This window comes from Peromyscus maniculatus, chromosome 1, assembly GCF_049852395.1.
Source record: "Peromyscus maniculatus bairdii isolate BWxNUB_F1_BW_parent chromosome 1, HU_Pman_BW_mat_3.1, whole genome shotgun sequence".
Taxonomy (NCBI): domain Eukaryota; kingdom Metazoa; phylum Chordata; class Mammalia; order Rodentia; family Cricetidae; genus Peromyscus; species Peromyscus maniculatus.
Window position 1 is genome coordinate 30,975,337 of NC_134852.1, and position 22,357 is coordinate 30,997,693.

General features: G+C 57.4%; 1 protein-coding gene across 5 annotated transcripts; it reads left to right on the forward strand.

Annotated features, from left to right (window-relative positions):
• Positions 1-752: 752 nt before the first annotated feature.
• On the forward strand, positions 753-20,593 carry Smg9 (SMG9 nonsense mediated mRNA decay factor). Of its 5 annotated transcripts, none has more exons than XM_006993263.4 (14): positions 753-1,034; positions 4,324-4,479; positions 6,425-6,499; positions 6,585-6,849; positions 6,932-7,029; positions 8,497-8,609; positions 13,461-13,572; positions 14,937-15,032; positions 15,250-15,335; positions 17,717-17,823; positions 18,358-18,465; positions 18,612-18,740; positions 18,882-19,026; positions 20,175-20,593. In XM_006993263.4, the coding sequence occupies exons 2-14, from the start codon at positions 4,330-4,332 to the stop codon at positions 20,251-20,253; spliced, it is 1,563 nt and encodes a 520-aa protein (XP_006993325.1). In that variant the 5' UTR covers positions 753-1,034; positions 4,324-4,329; the 3' UTR covers positions 20,254-20,593. The 5 variants fall into 5 exon arrangements, with proteins under 5 accessions (XP_006993325.1, XP_015842269.1, XP_076429387.1 ...); XM_015986783.3 differs by lacking the exon at positions 753-1,034 and adding an exon at positions 1,083-1,219; XM_076573272.1 differs by lacking the exon at positions 753-1,034 and adding an exon at positions 1,141-1,171.
• The last annotated feature ends 1,764 nt before the right edge of the window (positions 20,594-22,357 follow it).

Below are 22,357 nucleotides of genomic sequence, written 5' to 3' on the forward strand. Positions count from 1 at the left end.
AAGTCTAAACCTTTCTCTAGGTCAGCCCAACCTGAAGGACGTGAACCCTTGGGGAAGGAAGGCCTTGAACGACTCTCTCACAGGGGGTCGCCTAAGACCGTCGGGAAACACAGATATTGACATTACAACTCATAATAGCAAAATCACAACTAGTAAGGAAGTATTCTTATGGCTGGTGGTCACCAACCACGAGGAACTGCATTTTTGTGGGGAGGTGGGGTTCAGGACAGGGTTTCTCTGTGTAGCCCCAGCTGTCCTGGAACTCACTCTGTAGACCAGGCTGGCCTCGAACTCACAGAGATCCGCCCGCCTCTGCCTCCTGAGTGCTGGGATGAAAGGCGTGCGCCACCACCACCCGTCTGAGGACCTGTATTTAAGGGTCGCCGCATTAGGTGTTCTCGCTGCCTTTGCTGAGCTGGGCCTAAAAGTCCTTCAAGATCGCGCTTCGCAGCAGCTCTGAGCCAATCTTGTATTCGTAGCACTGGCTTAGCTCAGAACACTGGACTTCCTCCCTTCCGCCGCAGCCTACCCCGTCCTGCCAACACTACTGAAAACCCGGGGTTCGAACTCGAAATCTCCGCAGCTGCTCGCCTAGCCAAAACCCGCCCAGAGGGACGACGCGCACGCGCCCTGTCAAACGCAACGAGCTCCCGCCCCCTCCGTAATCCGCATGCGCGCTGAAACCAGGAACCTCCATTCACGCATGCTCAGCCTAGCGCGCACGTTTGGTTCGCGCGCGCGCCCAGCCCGCGGCGCATGCGCAGAGCCAGCCGCGCGGGGCCTGACTTGTCCGACTGCGCCCGGTCCGCCTCTTCTTCTTCTTCTTCTTCTTCCTCCTCCTCTGGGCGCTTCCGGGACGCCGAGGCCTGTTCCGGAATAGCTGGCACCCGCTTTCTCGGCCTCTCTCTCACGCTCGTGGCCTTCCGGCGCCATTCGCTCGGCAGGTGGCTGGGGAGGCCCTTGCCCGCCCACGCTGCACTTCTGTCACTCAGAGCGCGCGCCGCGCCCCGGGAGCCAATCAGCAGCCGCCTTAGGTAAGGGGTCCCCCGGGAGCCTGCGAGAAGCATGCGCGCCGGCGGGGCGGGGCTTGAGGGGCGGGGCGTGCTCAAGCCCCGCCCCGCACGCCCCGCCCCGCGCCCTGCCGTTGAAAGGTGCTGGGCAGCGGGCCAGTGTGAGTGGGAGCCTGAAGGTCTCTGGTTAGTGACACCGTCAGCCGGAGGTACAAATAAATTGATAGGCACGGTAACTCCTGTAAAGTGTCCCTGTGGTCCGGCCCTCCTCGCAACGTCAGGAGGAAATCCCTGGAAATACTCCCCTAGAAGCCCGACACACTCTTACATCCTAGGGCTGCCAAGGAATGTACGCGCGGAAATTGGGTTTGGGGGTTCTTTATGGCTGCGTATGGGAGGGAGGCCCCCCTATAAGGTTGCAAATAATAATTTTAAGTACCAGGGAGCACTTGGGAAAAATGGGGTAGGGCGGCTGGGCATGGTGGCTCCACGCTGTAATCCCAGCAGCGTGGAGCCACAGGCAGGAGAATTGCCATGAGTGTGAGGCTAGCCTGAGCTACACAGAACAGGTCCCTGTTTGAGAGGGAGAGGAGAGGAAGAGGAAAACTGTAGACCGTTAAGTTCCGGGATGTGTCACGCCTCAAGAGAAAAGGCATGAGAACAGTTAGGAATTGGGCGATCCCCAGGAGAAAATGTGCAAAGCAACTTGTGTGTTCTGGAAGGTTCTCCAGAAGAGATGCTGGAGAGCTGCGGGTGGCCGAGGGGTGAGGGGATGGCTCAGTCTCTGAGGCGCCTGTTTGCAAGTGTGAGGACCTGAGTTTGAGCCCCAGCAGCCACATGAAATGGTGGGGTGTGGTGGCCTGCGTGTGTAATCCCAGTGCTGTGGAGGCAGAAACGGGCGGCTATGCCAAGGTCTTGGCCAGCCAGTATAGCTCAGTTGAAAAGCTCCGGTTTCCATGAGATGCCCCATCTTAAAAACAAAGGGGGGCTGGTAAGCAGGTTCCTCGGGTAAAGGTGCCACCAGGGCCAAGGAACTGATTTCCATCTCTGGGACCTACATGGTGGAAAGAGAAAATGGTCACTCAGAAGTTGTCGCCTGACCTCCACCTGTGTGATAATGGCACTGTGCAGGGGGGGGGGGTTGTGGTGCGGGTGTGCGCCCACGCACGCACACACGTGCACATACACAGTTTGAAAGAAAGTGGGAGGCCCCCTAAGAAACTACACCTGAGATCAGAAGAAACTCGGGAAGCCCCACCCCAAGAATGTGCAGACTACATTTCTGCGAGTTCACTGTAGAAGCCCTGTAATAGACAATCACACTAGCTTAGTTTGTGGAGAGCGCTCCCAGAGAACTCTGGAAACAGCATTAGAAGTCCCAGGTCGCAGGTAGATGGCCTGGGTTCTGGATTGCTCCCTACAAGAGCCCATAAGTAGACTCAAATACTGATTCCAGAACACTGCGCAAATGGATGCTTACTTGCCTGAAATGGGGGTAGTCACAGTAAACAGCCACTTTAGTGTGAGGACAGGGTCCCTGGGGGGCCAGGGAGCCAGACACTCAAGCACTGGGGAGGTTTTCAGGATAATAGGGGGACAGACAGTTAATTGCAGGGGAGGAAGGAGTCCCAGGTTGTGGGGAGAGGTCCCGAGACTGTAAACAGCCATTTAAGTCCTGAGTCATGCCCGTAAGCATCTGTTATCAGGCCCTTCCCCTCCTCCGTCAGTCCAGTTTGTGGCCAGGGAGAGGTCACTAGGTCCTAAGAGGGGCTGGACAAGCCCCTGCATGGCTGGCAGAGTGGCCCCTCAGCTCTAGAGTGTTTCACAGCAAGCTGTGGATGTCACTGAGGCCTGGGGCGCTGATGGGGAGGGTTTGGAGGAACACAGTGTGAGGGCCAGATGCTGTGTTTGCGGGTTCTAGGACCGCACTGACCCCGCCTCCACTACTCCGTTTGTAGAAAGCAGCCATAGCCGCTGTAGATTGGGTGGGCAGGCTCCAGTGAGCTCTTGTGTCTGGGAAGAGGGAAGGCAGTGCAGATTTAGTCTGCAGACCCCAGTGTCCCAGCCTGACCTTGAGCTGGAGCAGGCTGTTCCATGGTCTCGGGGCCGCAGAGTCCATTGTAAAGACCCCAAGGAGCTTTCCCCAGAGGCTTGGGAACAGATAACACTAGTGGCATGGCCTTACGTTTCAGAACATCTCGAGGATTAGACGCTGAGGAGGCCTGTGACGTTCAGAGTGGGGTGGGCTGACCAGCGGGAGCAGAGGGTAATACCTGGGAACCTAGTGGGACCTGCGGAGCCAGCCCCCACCACCGTCACCGTACACACACACGGGTGATTGGGATTCCGTCACTGATGCTGCGTCCTGAGAAGGGGAGTGTCCCATTTTTATGTGACTCTGCTCCTGTAAGTGGTGTTTGTATTGGAACATTTGGGTAGTTGCCAATAGATTTGTTTCTCACTGCCTTCAGGGTAGACAACCTAAGGTTTCTATGGGATTGCCGACACCTGTGCCTTGTTTTTCCATGTGTGCCGATAAGCTGCCTGGGCTCCAGTCTCCACACTGACATTTCTTTAGTCAAGAGTAGGAAGAGGCAAAAGTCATGTACCTGTTTCTGTAAAAGGAAGCTTCTGAACACTCCCAAACCACACTTCTGTTACCACACCATTTGCCACACCTAATTAAAAAAAAAAAAAGCTAAGGAGAATTACGTTCTGTTTGGCTATGTGCTAACCTCACCAAACAGAAGTCAGGACAGACACAGGCCACTGGTGGCCAGCTGCTGCCTCAGCCACAGAGCTCCCTTGGGTTGTTCTGTGTGCATATATGTGTGCGGTTATGTATACATGCCTGTAGTACCCAAGGAAGACAGAAGAGGGCGCTGAGCCCCGGAGCTGGAGTTTGAGGTGGTTGTGAGCTGTCTGATGTGGGTGCTGGGAATAGGTCTCGGGTCTTCTGCAAGAGCGGTATGCGCTGCTGAGCCATCCCTCCAGCCTCTGGTTGGTTTGTGGGTTTGGGTTTTGTTGGTTTTTGTTAGGATATTTTTAAGAGTGGTGGGTGGGTGTGGTAAGTGCAGGTGTCTGTGGAGGTCAGAAGCATTGGTAACTTTGTGTGTGGAATCAGTCAGCTCTCTCCCACCATGTGGGTGCTAGGGATTGAACTCGGGTCGTCAGTCTTGGTGGCAAGCACCTTTACCCACTGAGCCATCTCGCAGGTCCCAGAGCTTCCTTTTATAAAGAAGAGCCTTCATGCAGTCAGATGTCCCCCATGGAGAGGGAGGACTCCTGCGCTAACCTCTCCTGTTCCCTCCAGGTGACCATGTCAGAGTCTGGCCACAGCCAGCCTGGGCTCTATGGGATAGAGCGGAGGAGGAGGTGGAAGGAGCCAGGCTCCAGCGGCCCCCAGAACCTCTCTGGGCCTGGAGGTCGGGAGAGAGACTACATTGCACCCTGGGAAAGAGAGAGACGGGTGAGTGAGCCCAAAGATGGCGTGCAGGGATCCAGTGACTGGTTTGGTTGGACCGCTGCCACGAGCCAGGCTCAGTACCAGGGCAGTGGACATATCCGTGCCCACAGCTGCCCTCGGAGCAAGGAGGGAGGATAATAAAGGGACTCCTTTGATGACATGCCCAAAGAAGACCTGGGAAGAGGTGACTCTGTGGTTTTAGTTTTAGTTTTTGATTTATTACTTTTAGTTATGTGGAAGGGGGGTGTTCACATGAATGCAGGTGCCCTTGGGGGCATCGGACTCCTCAGGAGCTGGAATTGTGAGTCACCTGATATGGGTACTGGGAACTGAACTCGGGTCCTTTGGAAGAGCAGCAAGTGCTCTTAACCACTGAGCCATGTCTCCAGCACCAAGAGATGACTGAGTTGGGGGCTGAAGGAGGTGAAGGGACAGGCCATTCCAGATGCAGAGCATTGCAGACAGAACGGCGTGTGCACAGGTCTTGAGGTAGCCTGTGTGGTGGGCCGGCGGGGCTGCGGCAGGAAGGGGAACCGAGGGGAGGTGGGCTCAGGTCCCACAGGCATGATGGGCTTCCACAGAGAGGAGCTGCACTGGGGGATTGAACCAGAGCTGGCACCAGCCCTGTTGAGAGTCGCATGCCGCCAGCAGCACCTGGCAGCTTGTGTGCCCCTGCTTTGCAGAGTGCACTGATTCTGGGCGGCTTCGCGAACCCACAGCGCCCCGAGACCCCGTGGACTCTGCGTCATGCAGTCCGTGGGGACGTCCAGGTTTCCCCACAGTGTGTCAGCAGTAGTCCTTGCTGCAGATCTCACCTTTGCCTCAGGTGGGGCCGCTCGCTGAGCCTTTGTACGGCCCGCTGTCCCGCCGTCCCGCCGTCCAGCCCTACCCATCTGACCCCAGCTCCTCCTGCTGTCCTGCTCCTGTGTTCTTCTCCTCCCGATGGGCGTGTTCTGAGCCTCCTGCCCACCCGTCCTCCTTAGACACCCCTGCCTCGTGAGCACAGCTGTCTGTCACCTCACCCAGTCCTCCTTAGACACCCCTGCCTCATGAGCAACCTGTCAGTCACCCCATCCCGTCCTCCTTAGACACCCCTGCCTCGTGAGCGCAGCTGTCTGTCACCCCACCTCACCCCGTCCTCCTTAGACACCCCTGCCTCGTGAGCACAGCTGTCTGTCACCCCCACCCTCACCCCTGCCTCGTGAGCACAGCTGTCAGTCACCTCACCCCGTCCTCCTTAGACACCCCTGCCTCGTGAGCGCAGCTGTCTGTCACCCCACCCTCACCCCCATGCTGGCGGTGTTCTCTCGGAGCTGTCCTTGCCAAAGCACTCTGGGTCATCTTGGGGTTCCAGTGAGCCTGTGAGCCAGCGCAGTGCATGGGCCTAAGGAGAAACAGGCCCAGTGAGGGTCCACTGGCAGAGCAGGCCTGGAGTTGGGACCTTGCCCCCTGGACTGGGGTGGTCGGGAGGCAGAAGAGGGTGGGGCATAGGAAGGAGTCTTCACCCATGAGAACGGGGGCGGGGCCAAGGGCTTGGCAGTCGGGGTAGTAAGGGTCCCCGTCCTCCTGTTAGACTCCTCAGACCTCTGCTCTCACAGAGCAGGACCTGCCATGTGTCGGGTGTCCCACCGGGTGACGCACAGGCTCTTTCCCTCTGTCCTGTACTAGTCCTGTGAGGGAGGCGCTCCTGCCCCACTCCCGCAGTTGACCAAGGGGAGCAGGGGTGGCTCTTACTCCCCACCCAGCCCAGCTGCAAAGCTCAGGCCCTCGCTCCTTGCCATGGGGCTGTCCAGCAGAGGAAGCTGGTGGGAGTGGTGAGGATGTCTCTGGAGCCGCGTGTCCAAGTTCGAGCTGGCTCCCCATCAGAGGGGAGTAGTGCCAGCACCTGGGTGGGGTGGGGGGCCTCATGGAGGCTGCCTGGAGTAGCAGCTGCATTCCCTCTCCTCAGGACGGCAGCGAAGACCCCAGCACCAACGTCATGCAGAAAACCCCTATCATTCTCTCAAAGCCCCCGGCTGAGCGGGTGAGCATCAAGGCCCTCAGGAGGGGGGTGGGAAGAGGGTGAGGGGCTCTCCTCCCCAGTGGCCTGCAACCTTGTCACTCCACAGTCAAAGCAGCCGCCACCCACCGCAGCCCCGGCTGCACCGCCAGCCCCAGCCCCGCTGGAGAAACCCATTGTGCTCATGAAGCCACGTGAGGAGGGGAAGGGGCCTGCGGCTGGAACGGGGGCTGCCACCCCTGAGGGTACTGCCCCGCCGCCCCCCACAGCCCCTGCGCCGCCCAAAGGAGAGAAGGAGGGGCAGAGACCCACACAGCCTGTGTACCAGATTCAGAACCGGGGCATGGGCACTGCTGCCCCAACGGCCATGGACCGTAAGTGGACCCCAAAGACCGGGCCGGGACTAGCTCCTGGCCCACTCAGACCCTCACCGTCCTGTCTCCTCTTCCCATCCAGCTGTGGTGGGCCAGGCCAAGCTCCTGCCCCCGGAGCGCATGAAGCACAGCATCAAGCTGGTAGACGACCAGATGAACTGGTGTGACAGTGCCATTGAGGTACAGCTCCCTCCCTAGCTCCCACACTCTGTCCATTCCCCTCCAGAACAGCCCTGGGACCTGCGAGGCGTTCCCATCAGTCAGGCCTGAATTTCATCCAGCTTGGGGGGCTTTAGTTGAAAGACCTGGTTTGCTGATGTTTGGGGAGGGGCAGTGGGAATCGGACTGGGGCCCTGCAGGCTAAGCAAGTTCTCTGTCCTGAGCTGCAGCCCCCGACTGTTTCTAACTTTTCCGTTGGAAGCAGGGCCTCACTGAGTTGCCAGGCTACTCTTGAACTTTCTCAGCCTCCTGAGTAGCTCGATGGCAGGCCTGTGACACCAGGGCAGGTTGAAACCCTGCCACCCTAATACCAGAACCCCTGTGCCATTGCCCAGCAGAGGAAGGGCCTGATCCTGCTCCCACACTCCTCCCTCCTAGGTCCAGCCCCACGCTGTCTTCTCGGTGCTAGCCAGAGGCTCCTTCCCAGCAGCCCCTGCTCTAGCTAGGGCCTCTGCCCTAGTGCTTTCCACTGTTCAGTGGCCCATCGAAGGGCCGAACCTTCCCGCCCCTGTAACCTGAGCCTGTTAGAGCAGCATGCCAGGGCTGTGTATTAACCTGGCCCGCCTGCTTGCTTCACCGGGGCCCTTCCTTTTGTACTACGCACGAGGTATGGTAGCCTCCTGTACTACGCACGCAGTATGGCAGCCTCCGTCTCTGCAGGACTGACATTGTGACCCCAGGGCTGAAGACAAAATTGTCAATTTTGTTTCATTTTAATGAATTAAAATAGCCACATGTGATCGGCTACCACAGCGAACACCCAGTCCTGGGTAGTTTGGCTTTAAGGTGCAGAGGCTCATTATCTCTGGTCGGCGTGATACAGAGCATGTTTCTCTAAGTCCCTCTGGTGATTCTGGGAACTGCCAGCAGAACAGTTGGCCTTTGGGAGAGGTTCTTTCGCCCCCTGGTGGTGAGGATCAGCAAAGCTGGAGGCCTGGAGGCACAGGTCTCAGGTGTTTACAGACAGCCCCTTGCTCTGATCTAGGCACACTCTATCTGCAGAGACTGCCTAGAGCAGGGGCCTGGCTTAGGTGGTCCTGTCTCCCTGCCTCCCCCTCCCCTGAAGTACACTGGCCTTTCCCCGCTGGTTCTCAGCCCCCCCACTCCTGTTTTATTCTGTCTAGTGCTAACAGGGCCCAACACTGCTTAGCCTCCCAGTAGGTTGATGGGGCCCTACGTATGGTGTATTCTCAACCACAGTAGGCTCTTTTCTCCCTCAGCTTTCTCAGATTGTTCTGTGGTTCCGGAGTCTTACACATAACCCTGCCACAGCACAGAACACAGGCCCTTTGCCCAGATGAAGGGGAGGGACTGTGGGGGTTCTCAGATCTGACCGGGTCGGGGTGGGGGGTCAGCCCATGAAGGGGCCTGGCTGCCCCTGCCAGGCTCTGCCAGGCTGTGAGGCTCATGTTCCCCATTGTCCCCCAGTACCTGCTGGATCAGACTGACGTGCTGGTGGTCGGTGTCCTAGGCCTCCAGGGGACAGGAAAGTCCATGGTCATGTCACTGTTATCGGCAAACACTCCAGAGGAAGACCAGAGGTGAGGGCACTGGGCAGGGTTGGAGGAGGTTGGGGGAAGGTGGCCGCCCTTGGGGAGGAGGGATTGGGGATTGTAATGAAAGGCTTCAAAGTGGCTTCATCTTCACGGTGAGGATGAGTGTGGGCTAGCTGTGGAATGAGGCAGTCACTAAGGCTTTTGAAAGGTGGCGGCTGCCTCAGGCTTCGTGCCTCTTCTCAACTGGTTGGCCTCAGGCAAGTCAGCTCTTATTCAGGTAGATTTTTAACAGTTTTATTGTTATGCATTTGAGTATTGTGCCTGCATATATGTCCAGGTACTGCTTGCATGCTTGGTGCCCACCAGAGGCCAGGAAAAGGCTTCAGATCTCCTGGAATGGTGGTTACAGAGAGTTGTGAGCCTCTGTGTGGGTGCTGGGAATTGAACCCGGGTCCTCTGATGCAGAGGCCATGGAGGGTGCTGCTTACTGGCTTGCTCAGCCTGCTTTCTTATAGAACCCAGGACCACCAGCCCAGGAGTGGCACCATCCACTGTGGTCTGGGTCCTCCCCCATTGATCACTAATTAAGATGCGCTACAGCATTTCTCAACTGTGGCTCACGACTGTTTCAGGGTGGTGGGTGTTGAACCACCCTTCCATAGGTCGTCTAAGACCATTGGAAAACACAGATATTTACATTAAGATTCATAACAGTAGCAGAATCACAGTTATGAAGCAGCAACAAAAATAATTTATGGCTGGGGGTCAGCACAACGTGAGGGACTGTATTAGAGGCCTGAAGCATTAGGAAGGCTGAGGACCTCTGTCCTACAGGTTTGCGTGAAGCCTGATCTTAGGGAAGGATTTTTTTTTTCTTTCTTTTTGGTTTTTGGAGACAGGATCTCTCTGTGTAGGCTTGGCTGTCCTGGAACTCTCTCTCTGTAGACCAGGCTGGCCTCAAACTCACAGAGATTCGCCTGCCTCTGCCTCCCGAGTGTCAAGTGCTGGAATTAAAGGCATGCGCCACCACCGCCCAGCAAATATCTATCTCTTTAAAAATCAAAAATCTCGCCGGGCGGTGTTGGCGCACGCCTTTAATCCCAGCACTCGGGAGGCAGAGCCAGGAGGATCTCTGTGAGTTCGAGGCCAGCCTGGGCTACCAAGTGAGTTCCAGGAAAGGCGCAAAGCTACACAGAGAAACCCTGTCTCAAAAAACCAAAAAAATAAAATAAAATAAAATAAAAAATCAAAAATCTCTTTTAAAATATCAAAATCTCTCAACTGTGGGCTCCCATTTAGAAAAACAAAAAAACACTAAGTTAAATACTTTCTTACTTCAGGAGGGAAGAACCAGGGCACAGTCAAAATCAGATCCAAGCAAAACCAACAGTATGAGTAACTCCATGTCCAATGCCTGTGATTCACTCACTGTCATCTGGGCCTCTCCAAAGGCCTCCTCGGGTCCCTTCTCCAGCTCCAGTCTGCTGCACACACAGCTTGGCTTCTGGCTTCTGGCTGGCTCCGCTCTGCCACAGCTGCTGTTCTCAGGGGTTATCCCATGTTTACTGGCTGGTTTCTTGTGTCAGCTTGGCACACGTTAGGGTCATCAGAGGAAGGAACCTCAGTTGAGGAAACGCCTCCATGAGATCCAGCTGTAAGGCATTTTCTCAATTAGCGATCAATGGGACAGGAACTCAAGCAGGGCAGGAACCTGGAGGCAGGAGCTGATGCAGAGGCCACGGAGGGGTGCTGCTTTCTGGGTTGTTCCTCATGGCTTCCTCAGCCTGCTTTCTTATGGAACCGAGGACCACCACCCCAGGGTCATCATGGCCTGGGCCCTCATCCATGAAGCACTAATTAAGAAAAGTCCTACAGAGTTGCCTGCAGCCCCATCTTATGGAGGTGTTTTCTCGTTGAGGCTCCCTCTTCTCAGATGACTGCGTTTTGTGTCAAGTTGACATAAGACTGCCCAGCACAGTGAGAGTCCCAGCACCAGACACGTAAGGAACAGAGAGCCAGGTTGTCCCCAGAAGCAGGGCTGGGCTTTGGCACAGAGTGTACCTTAGCGCACAGATGGCTTTATTTAGGAGCGGAGAGCTCACAGTGCGTGCTGAGTCTCACATCTGCAGCAAGCTTTTGTTGTTGCTGTTGTTCGGCTTTGTTTAGGGATGGGGTTGTGTTTTGTTTCTTTCCATAGGCAGGTTCTCTATGTAGCCCAGGCTGGCCTCTATCCTACAATCCCGCTGCCTCAATGGCAGGTTTTTCTTCCAGGGAAAGGGCCCATAGTTCTCACCAGGTCTTGACCTGGTGGAAACTCAGAAAAGGAGTTTAGGGAGCACTGTTACCTGAGCCTGGAGCTAAAAGGTCCCTCGGCCTCTGCATTCCCCCGGCCTCTCTGCTCACTTGCAACTACAGCTGTCCGTGCCATGCCGCTTCACGTCTTGGGTGGCCTCTGCATGTCCCCTCTCAGCAGCAGGCACAGTCGCCTGTGCTCTGTCCAAGCTCCTGAACTGAGAAAACCACGATCGCTCAGTTTGCATTTTAGACCTGTGTTGCCCCGTGGCAGGTGGGAGACTTTGGTTCTGGCTCTCTTCGTCAGCTCCTAGAGAATTCACCTCATTTACGACCCATCTCCCTCCTTCGTGCCCAGCCCCTGCTCCCAGCCATTATCTCCCCTGGCAGATGCCAAGACCTACCCAGCCAGCCTGTGCCTCCGCTCAGTTCAGCAGACGTAGCAAATGCTGCTTGCGTTGCCAGCCCCTGTTCTTGGTGCTGGGTTCCACGACACGCACGACCGTCAGCGCCTGCCATGTGAGCTTGTTTTCTGGCGAGTGTGTAAAGAGAATCCATCTGGCATGTTAGAGCCGTTTGGCATGTTGGAGGATGATGACAGCCAGGCATGTGGTGCATGCAGTGGTCCCAGTTTTCAGGAGGTGGAGGCAGGAGGATCAGACATTTGAGGTTATCCTCAGCTCCATAATAAGTTCAAGGTCATCCTCACCTTGTTCAAGGACAGCAAAACCAGTTATGACAACAGGCCAGATCAGTTTTTAAATCCAGCACTGAAGGAAGAACAGGCTCTGCAGAGTGTGTCCTGGTGGGAGGGAATGTAGACACAGCCTTAAACACGGGGCAGAGCGAACAGGAAGGGGGTCAGGAGCTCGGGAACAGCTTGCCAAGCGAGGCCCCGTGGGTCTCAGCCCCGCTACAGAGAAACGGTGGGCAGAGGCTTGTAGGAGATGAGGTCTGAGAGGCCACTGGAGGCCCGTGATGCTCTGCCCACCACTCCTGCTGCAGGGCATAGTGGGCTCCTCCTCCCCGACCCCAGCCCCTGCCTGTGCCTCCGGAAGGCTGGTCTGCATCTGCGTGTCTGTCCATGCTGATGCTCCCGCCTCCACCTGGCCTGTCCTTGCCTCTCACCCTGTCTTGCCCTTTGTGCTGCCCCATCAGTCTGATGCAGCCCTGGCCTCTCTGCATCCCTCCCTCCCTCCCTCCCTCCCTCCCCCTGCATCCCTCCCCCCTCCCCTCTGCATCCCTCCCTTCCTCCCCTCTGCATCCCTCCCTCCCTCCCCCTGCATCCCTCCCTCCCCCCTGCATCCCTCCCTCCCCTCTGCATCCTTCCTCCCTCCCCTCTGCATCCCTCCCTCCCTCCCCTCTGCATCCCTCCCCTCTGCATCCCTCCCTCCCTCCCCCCTGCACCCCTCTCTCCCTCCCCCTGCATCCCTCCCTCCCTCCCTCCCCTCTGTATCCCTCCCTCCCTCCCCTCTGCATCCCTCCCCTCTGTATCCCTCCTTCCCTCCCCCCTGCATCCCTCCCTCCCCTCTGTATCCCTCCTCCCTCCCCTCTGTATCCCTCCCTCCCTCCCCTCTGCATCCCTCCCTCCCCCCTGCACCCCTCTCTCCCTCCCCCCTGCACCCCTCCCTCCTCTCCCCTCCTCATGTCCTGCCTGCCCCCCTTCACTTGCCCCCGGAACGCAGTCCTTTCTCTCCCCAGGGCAGATCACCGCCCCATCCCATCATCCTCCGTACCCCATGGTTCAGAGTACCCTTGATTAGGGAGCTAGATGGAGGTCTTGGGAGCCAGTGGCTTCGTCTCGTCTGATGCTCTGTCCTGTGAGCCCTCTCACGTGGGTGCTGGGAATCAAACCCAGGTCCTCTAGAAGAACGGTGCACACGCCTAACCACTGAGCCATCTCTCCAGCCTAATTGCACAGTTCCTGAGTGTGAACTTTGTAGATGGCAATATTTGTGCCACAAATACCAAAAGTTGGACATACTTGGCTGGGTAGTAGTATTGTTCCCTTCTTTTAAAAAAAAAAAAAAAAAATGAGACAGGGTCTTCACTGTGTAGCCTGACGGGCCTGGAACTCACTGTGTAGACCAGGCTGGCCTCATAGAGATCCACCTGCCCTTGCCTCATGAGTGCTGGGGTTAGCAATATAGTCCACAGTGCCTGGCTGTTTTTACAGTTACTTGTGACAGTCTCGCTGTATAGCCTGGCTAGCCTAGAACTCTCAGAAGCCTGCTTGCCTTGGCCTTCCGGTGCTGGCATTAAAGATGTACACCGTGACTCCCTGCCCTTGTCACCGCCGTTTGCCAGACAAGGAAACTGAGGAAGAAGGCTTAAGGCCCTGGAAGACAGAGCTGAGACCTGCAGCCTCTGCCTGTAAACACTCGAGTCTACCGACTCCCTTAGCCGCACCAAATGTACCTGTAGGTCGGAGTGAAGCTGAATCCCGTCGTCACCCCAGCCACGGCCCCAGATGGAAGAGATGGAAGGCCTGGGGGGCTGGCAGAGCAGATTAGCTGCAGTGTCCACTTCTCAGGTTGTTGTCTGGCCTGAGAGGCGCAGAGCCAGACAGCTCCCGCACCCATGTGTTCCTCCTCCTCCTCCCAGGGCATATGTCTTCCGGGCGCAGAGTGCTGAGATGAAGGAACGAGGAGGCAACCAGACCAGCGGCATCGACTTCTTCATCACCCAGGAGCGGATTGTCTTCCTAGACACGCAGGTGCCAGCCCAGCCCCTCTCCCTGGCCCTTAGCTTCCTCCTATCAGAATGTGGCCCTCTCCCACTGACCTCTGCACTGGAGGATCTCTGAGCCCGGTGCCTTCGGGTCTGGTCTGGGTCTGTGTCCATTAGATCCTGAACTTCAGCCTTATCATCAGTGCAGTTTGAAGTTGAACTCTGCCCCCAAGGCTGCCCTCACCTGTCAGTCAGGGTGCAGGCCCTCCTCGGCCTCCTGGGAGTTCAGAGGGGCCTGTGGAGTGGTCCAGGCAGTGCTTGACCAACACCTGGAGCCAGGGTCTTGCTCAGGCTTGTCACTGTCCGTGGGATTGACGTGCCGTGGACAGTGGTCAGTGGTCCTCAGCTCCTCCTCCTCCAGGTGCCTCAACCTAGCACCAGGCCCTGTGTCTAGGCCTCCTGGCTGCCTTCCTTATCCTCGCCCTCTGCAGGTCCTTTTCCATTTCTGCCCCCAGTTTCAGAAAGGGCGGTCACACTGCCTGTCTGCTTGGGGGTCCCCGGGGTTAGACAGTAAAGTTTTACACTGGACCAACAGGGACCTGAGCAGGATGCTCTCGGCTCTTAGCGTTGGGCTCTCTAGAACAGTCTCTATGCTTTCATCTGTTTGCCCAGCCAGTGCCTCCCTTCCAAAGACTCCCAGTTTCCAGCCTCTGGTGCCACTGCTGTCCACGTCACTTCCACTGTGGTGGGAACCACTGCTGTGTGTGTCCAGTCCCCTTTGGGCACTGGGCCTGGCCCAGGGTTGGTATTCCCTCTTGGAGGGGTTCTGTTCTCCAGGCATTGATGACACGGTGGAAACCCGGAGCCCTGGGTGCCAGGCCTTGTGCAGGGTCTGCAGGGACCTGAATACAAGTGGGCCTGGCTTCCGGCCGACCGGGAGCTAGAGGGAGAGAAGAGAGTTCAGCAAAACAAGACCGGGCTGAGAGCGCCTTCCAGAACAGTCCCCCGCTGCTGAGTGGCAGAGGGATCTCATGAAAACTTCCGTGTGCTAACCACCGGTTCTTTTCCGTGCGCTGGTGTGATTTGTAAATCCGCACCAAGTTCACACTAATCATTTTTTGACCTCAGTAATTCTTTCAGCAACTCTTGGGAGCCTGTGAAACAGCCGACAACAAAGAGGGGTCTTTAGGGACAGGGCTCACTTAGGCTCTGCGGGCACCAGGCGCATGGGAACAGCAAGGCTTGGCTGCTCAGCAAGGCCTGGGGAGCTGGGCCTGCTTCGGGACTTGTGGTTAGCCCCTCCTGATGACCAGCGCGGCACCAGTTAGACTCGGCCTGCCTTACTGCTGGCCTCACTTCAGAACGCGCCCCCTAGAAACTGCCCTCACCCTCCTGGTTCACTGCTTGCAGCCCATCCTGAGCCCATCTATCTTGGACCACCTCATCAATAATGACCGCAAATTGCCTCCAGAATACAACCTCCCTCACACCTATGTGGAAATGCAGGTAGGTGAGCCTGCTGGGCCTGGGCTGGGGGCTGGGCCGGGGGAGGGGGCAGCTCTGGCCTCAGGCGGTCACTTCCCACCCCTCGCCCCCAACCTGGTGTCCCTCTGTGTAAGCTGGGGTGCTGCCCCTCCCCGGCCAGTTAGGGTTGGCGTGTGTTGCACACGGAGAGTGGCTAAATGTCCTGAAGCCCGCCCCCACCCCCTCCTGCTCCCCACAGTCGCTGCAGATCGCTGCCTTCCTCTTCACGGTCTGCCACGTGGTGATCGTGGTGCAGGACTGGTTCACCGACCTCAGTCTGTACAGGTGAGTTGCGGGACAGCCACGGAGGATGCAGGCCAGGGTCCCCGCTGTCTTCTCACCGTGCAGTCTAGGCAGTGCCTGTCTCCTCTCCTAAGGCCCAGGACAGACCCCCACCAGGTTCACTGGGGAGCAGTCGGTTGTCCGGCTGCCTCCAAGGGCAGTGGGAATAGCAGGAGCGTGGGAGGCCTTAAAGGCGCCTGGAAGGTCTGCAGGGGAGGGGTGACGGCCTGCCCACGACTGTGAAGATGGAGCCCCCTAGTCCTGCTCGCCTGCGTGCTTGTGCCCTCTCCCCATAGGGGTGCGGTTAGGGCAGAGCTGCCAACAACTTGGGAGGAGTGGCCAGACACTCAGGTGAGAGTCTCCTGAACCTCCCACCCTCCTGTGAGGGAAGTCGGTGGTCAACAAGCCAGCGGCAAAGATGGATGGCTAGGCAGGCCCTGCAAAGCACGTACCCCTCTGCAGACCTCACCTCACTCGGTAGTGGGTACAACCGTTTTCCTGCTGCCTGATAGGGCCCCACACCATCAGGAAGACACCGCGGCCATCTGACTAGCCTAGGGCCCCACACCATCAGGAAGACACCGCAGCCATCTGACTAGCCTAGGGCCCCACACCATCAGGAAGACACCGCGGCCATCTGACTGGTCATCCCGCCTGCTGCTCAGTGCCAAGGTGCTCCTCGTCATGCCCCTTGTCCCTGGCTGGAAGCATTTGGCCTGCAGATCTTCTGTGATGTTCTGGTGTGAGGCCAGCCTCAGGGCTCCCCTCCCCTTCCCAAACCCCCACCATGGCGCCTGCCACTCTGGGGGGACTCCACAGGTCTGATGCTGTCGCGGTGTGGGTTCCTGCAGTACACGGAGTCTGACCAGGCACACCGGTGGGCGCAGAGTGCACGGGGCGGGCTTGGTCAGGCCTTGGAGTTTTGTTTTCTAGCTGGTGTGCGTGTGCACTGCCTGTCCGGTCCCTTGGGCAGCAGGAAAAGGCGGTGGACCGTGGGGAAGAGAGTCCTGCCTGAGCAACTTGGGGCCCAGGCGGAGCAGGGAAGACTGGGGTCCTCCAAATGAGGTGTCTGCAGAGTTCGGCTCGCAGCTGTGTCGAGTGTGCACCTGCCCAGTTCCTCGTGCTGTGCAGTCTCAGTCAAGGGACTGAGCCTCTGGCGCAGCACCCGAATACTGACAGAGTGCTGTACCCTAAGGGCGGCATGGCCGCGGGGTGGGGCTAGTGGTGGGTCTCCCAACAGTAGAGAAGTCTCGCCAGGAAGCAGGAGGCTGTGGCCACGAATGAGTGACGTAATGATGGAGCCTCAGGCTTTACGAAGGGGCCCTGTGCCAGGCTCCGGGTGCACAGGCGTGAAGGATGCAGGACCAGTGGCTTGTGACGCTGTGGTCTGCGGGGACCCTGCGCAGAGCCTTGTGACGCTGGTCTGCAGGTGGCCCTTGGAACTATGGGTAAACATGTAGGAGAACGCCCATGCACTTCACAGGTCTCCTTTCCCCGTTAGACAACAGGTTTGTTTTATTTACTGTTACACACTTGGAAAATGTGTTGGAAAAACAGCACAAAGTGAAAATGCATCCACGTAAGGACCTGTGCACAGGTGTTTATAGCACCTCTGTTGACGGTGGCCACTCCGAAGCAGCCAGCATGCCTCTGAGTAGGTGAATGAATGGATGAAGAAGGGGGTCCATCCAGACGGTGGGGTGTTGTTCAGCACTAGAGACGAACGAGTTGTCAGGCTGTGAAAGGAAGGGAGGAGCCTTATTGTTGAGAAGCCGTGGGGGGGTGGGGGGCCTGCAGAGTGTGGGTCCAGCCCTGAGACAGCCCGGAGGAGGGAAAGCCTGGGGCAGGAGCACAGGGGACTTCCCGCTCCGCTGTGCTGGGCACGGCTTGCCCAGTGCATGTCTCCTGACTGACCACAGAGTGCACAGCGACAGCCATGCTCTGGTCTGCTGGGCTGTTACTGATGAGGAGTCTGTGCATGGAGGAGCGTGGGCACCCCACTTTCTGTGAACCTAAAACTGGTTCAGAGAGTGTTTGGGGGTGTTGGTTGGTTTATTCTTGGTTTGTTGGGTTGTGGGTTTTTTGTTTGTTTTTGAGCGGGGTTGGGGGGGCGGGGGTCTGTTTCTGTGTAACCCATGCTGGCCTCAAGCCCCAAGTGGCAGGGACTACAGACACACGCCGATAAAACTCAACTATATGTAAAATAGAGAAAACTCAAAGACACTGCACACTTGACCCAGGTGCCCATGAGCTGGTGTCATAACTGTAGAGTCGCATGAGGAGCGTGGCTGTAACTCTCATCAGAATCTCATGGGGCATCCTCCCCAGGATGTGGGAAGGGGGTGCACATACATGGTAATCAGCCCCTTACCCCAAACCTGCAGGTTCCTGCAAACGGCAGAGATGGTGAAGCCGTCCACGCCCTCCCCCAGCCACGAGTCCAGCAGCTCCGCAGGCTCGGATGAGGGCACGGAGTACTACCCGCACCTTGGTGAGAGCTGTTCTGGGCCAGAGGGGTGGGTGCGTAGGAGGACTTGGGGGAGTCAGGATTAGCTGGGGCTCCTCTCGGGTCCCCACCGTCTGAGTCCAACCCTGGAGGCCGAGCCCGGGTCCAGCTCCAAGTCAACATGGAGAGGAGTGGCCTGCTGTTTCTGTGTCCTTGACCTCCCGGGGGAGGGAAGTGAGCTCTGGGTGGATGTGGGGGCCTGTGCCTGCCCCTTCTCTGCCTGTTCTGTCCTCCCTGGGGCTCTTCTTCAAGGGTTGTGTTCCTAGACACACATGTGCACACACTCGCCCCTGGTCTTTCTAACCTCAGGTCTCACTGTGTCATCTGAGGTTCCTATCACATTCCTGATCACACAGCTGTCCTTGTCTGTCTGTCTGTCAAGGCAAGGGATCCTTGATGGTGGGAATCAGGTCCCCAGCACCCCCCTGCTCACAAATACTGAATGCCCTGAACTGGTAGGGAAGGCACTCAGGGCGAGGCCAAGCGTCGTCTGCCTCACGGCCGCACCCTCCCACCCAGTCTTCCTGCAGAACAAGGCCCGCAGGGAGGACTTCTGTCCCCGGAAGTTACGGCAGATGCACCTGATGATTGACCAGCTCATGGCACACTCCCACCTGCGCTACAAGGGTGAGCATCCCCAGGTTCCTCCTAGGCTGGCCAGTGGCCTCCTAGGTCCTTGTGCCATCCCAGGCACAGACCCGCAGATGAGCCTCCCTGGCCACCAGTCCCCCCGAGCGCAGCTCCGGCTGTGGGCTGAAGTGTCCGTTCCCCAGGGATGCTGTCCATGTTGCAGTGCAACATCTTCCCAGGGCTGCCGCCCGACTTTCTGGACTCCGAGGTCAACTTGTTCCTGGTGCCCTTCATGGACAGTGAAGCGGAGAGCGAGAACCCACCTCGAGCAGGTACACCTTGGGGACATCCGGGCCATGGGGAGACCACCTGCCCGGGGCTGGGGCCTTTCTCAGGACCACATTTCAGCATTGGAGAGGTTCGGGAAGAGCTAGTCTGGGGCAGAGCTCTGAAGCGCCCACCCCATGTTCCAGGGCCTGGTTCCAGCCCCCTCTTCTCCCTGCTGCCTGGGTACCGAGGCCACCCCAGCTTCCAGTCCTTGGTTAGCAAGCTCCGCAGCCAGGTGATGTCCATGGCTCGGCCTCAGCTGTCGCACACAATCCTCACCGAGAAGAACTGGTAAGAGTTGTTTGGTGCCAGGCGGTGGTGGAGCACGCCATTAATCCCAGCACTCGGGAGTCTGCAGAGGCAGGCGGATCTCTGTGAGTCCAAGGCCAGCCTGGTCTACAGAGTGAGATCCAGGACAGGCTCCAAAACTACACAGAGAAACCCTGTCTCAAAACAACAACAACAATAACAAAAAGCGTTGTTTGGGGTACATTTGAGGATCCCACTTAGTGCAGCCTGGAGGACGCTCTGGCAGGGAACCTCGGTGAGCCCTGGCTCTCCAGGCTAATCTGTAGCACTTCCCCGGGCCAGCAGGGTGCAGTTTGATGTGACTAGCCATGGGCCTCAGGCTTGGCACAGGGTTTTCTCTGGAAGAAAGCCCATGCCTGTAATCTCAGCACACGAGACTGAGGTAGGAGGATCATTGTGAGTTCAAGGGCAGCTTAAGCTACATAGTGAGTTACATACCAGCCTGGTCTACAAAGTGAGACCTTATCTCACAAAGAGAAATTTAGACTCAAAGAAATGTCACATAGCAAAGTCTCACACTCACGGTATAATTCCACTAATAAGCAGGGAGAAGGACCAGTGACCCTAGTTAGGTTGGAGAGTTATTCAAGTCATGAGTGCCCAGCCCACAGGAGCTGTGCCTGGCCCTCGGGTCACTGTCTGCCTCCCTCTGTCCCTCTGCCTCAGGCACTCTGCCCTGCCCCCCTGGCAGCCCCTCCAGCACGGGACTCCTGCGGGGAGCTCTCAGGAGCTCTCCTCCGGCCTGCTCGGGCTGGGGGAGTTGAGTAGGAGAGGGGTCGGCCAGTGCAGCCTCTCTACCAGCTGCTGTGGCCACGGAAGAGCTGAGAGCGCACGCCCTCACAGAGCGCACTGAGGGCAGAGCTCAGGTTCCTGCCACTGGGGAACTCCAGGGCCTGGGGGGGGGGGACCTGGGCTGTGCGGCCACTGTTGAAGGGTTTGTCCATCACAGCACCGCAGGAGAGTGGCCTTCCTTTCCTCACCAAGGCCAGCCTCTCAGCTCCCAGGAGAGGCGTAGAAGCAGGGTCTCCATCGCTGCAGGGAAGCTGCACCATCGCTGCAGGGAAGCTCCTTTGTGTGCGGGAACTCATTGGGCCCCATTTCCAACCCTGACTTCAGCCCTCCACCCACAGGTTCCACTATGCTGCCCGGATCTGGGACGGGGTGAAGAAGTCCTCAGCCCTGGCAGAGTACAGCCGCCTGCTGGCCTGAGGCTGAGCGGGAGCACGCAGGGAACCCTGTCCTGTGGACAGTAAGGACATGGAGCCCTCCCCCGCAGGGGAGGAGAGACGGGCCTGGCAGAGGGAGCGCGGCTTCCCGCCCAGAGATGTGAGGTGTCTGAAGCCAGCCCCTCCCTCAAATGGGGGGCTGGGCTGCTCGGGGTGACCAAGAGATCCCACCCCAGCCTGGGATGAGCAGCCCTTCCCAGATCCCCATTGAGACAGGCAGGTGGAGTCAGAAGGGTCCCCAGGAAGCTTTCCTGGGGATGGAATGGGGCTGGAGAGCTCCTTGTGGGGCAGATGTGAGGGTTCAAATAAACGTGGTCAAAGGGGCCTGCTCCGGCTTCGTTCTTCCCTGACCGTCGCCCGCTCCAGGAACAGGGAGCCGATCTTGTCACTCGGGCAACACAGTGGCTTAGGCTGAAAAGGTGCAATTGCCAAATGTGGTGGCTTGGCCTAAATCCCATCAGGAGATGGAAACAGGAGGATCAAGAGTTCAAGGCCAGCCCCAGCTGTGTGAGCAGTTTGAGAGCAGCCTGGCTACATGGGACCCTGTCTCAGAGAGAGCGTGAGAGCGAGCACCAGACATGGTTGGACACACCTTTAATCACAACACAGCACTGGGGGGCGGGGGTGTGTGTGGGGATCTCTGTGAGTTTGAGAGACCAGCCTGGTGTACAGAGCGAGTCCAGGATAGCCAGGGCTGTTACACAGAGAAACCTCGTCTAGAAAAGTCAATCAATCAATCAATAAAGGAATGATATGGCCTTTGTCCCGTCACATGCTGTGTGTGCCCTTCCCCAGCCCTTCTCTCGCCCCATGGACCCACTGACTCTTGGTGAGAGCTGGGGTCCCACCTGGCCTTCAGATCCTCTGCTCACAGACAGCAGAGCTCACGGTTTGGGGGGTCCAAGACCCAAGGCGCACTGTGGCACTTGGTCCCAGACTGCCCCTGGGGTTGGGCCCCATGCAGATTTGTTTGTTTTGAGCAAAGACCTTCTAATGACTGTTTTACAAATGCACTGGAGAGTCATGTGATGCCGCCCCCATTGGATGCCATCAACCGGACCTGTGAGGGCAGGACCTTTCACCTCTCCTTTATTGTGACATCAGCTTCACAGTGAAGACACCCCACCTTTTCTTTGATCTGACTTGTCACAGAATCACCTCTGCCGGTAGTCTCTTAGCTCTGCCTTGCCTTCCTTAGCCCGCCATGGAACCCACACCAATAGCAGGAAGACTGCTGAGCCATCCCATGATTCCCTTCACAAACACCATAGACAGAACTTTTTTATGATTTATATTTTATGTTCATTGGTGCTTTGACTACATGTTTTCTGTGTACGCATGTTAGATCTTCTGGAGCTGGAGTTGGACAGTTGTGAGCTGCCATGTGGGTGCTGGGAATTGAACCCGGGTCCTCTGGAAGAGCAGCCAGTGCTCTTAACCACTGAGCCATCTCTCCGGCCCCAATATACAAAATTCTGTCTCCTGTATTGCCAGCACAATTGACCACAATTCCTACTGGAAGACCCAGGGAAATCCAGAATTTTTCTCTGGAGGACCCACCATGTTCTCTCTTTGACATCTTGAGCACCCAAAAAGAGTCAAGAAGGAAGGAAGTGCAGGAACACTGGGGTCACTGCAGATGACCTTAAGGCCTTTTCACACAGCTCCTTATGCCATGCCAGATCCTTATGCCATGCCAGCTCCTTATGCCATGCCCCCAACTGTGCAGAAACTCTCCTGCTGCCCTCTCTACCTAAGGTAGCACAGCCCTTCACTGTCAAAATTGGTGTCTCAAGCCAGGCAAGGTGGCACATCTGTAGTCCCAGCTCTGAAGAGGCAGCAGGGTCACAATTCCAGGCCAGCCTTGGCTATATAGAGATTAGATCCTGTCTCAGATCCGTGAACAAACCAATCTCTGCTCATTCAAATTGCGGGAGGGCATCCTCTGGCTGGGAGTTTGCCCCAGAGTAGGGCAAGAGAAACAGGCCAACGACCATGCCTCAGCCCGGAGGGAGGGAGCCTGAGAGCCGTGCAGGCACTGCCCTGAGGCTGGGTCACCAGAGCTGTGCAGGCACTGCCCTGTACCT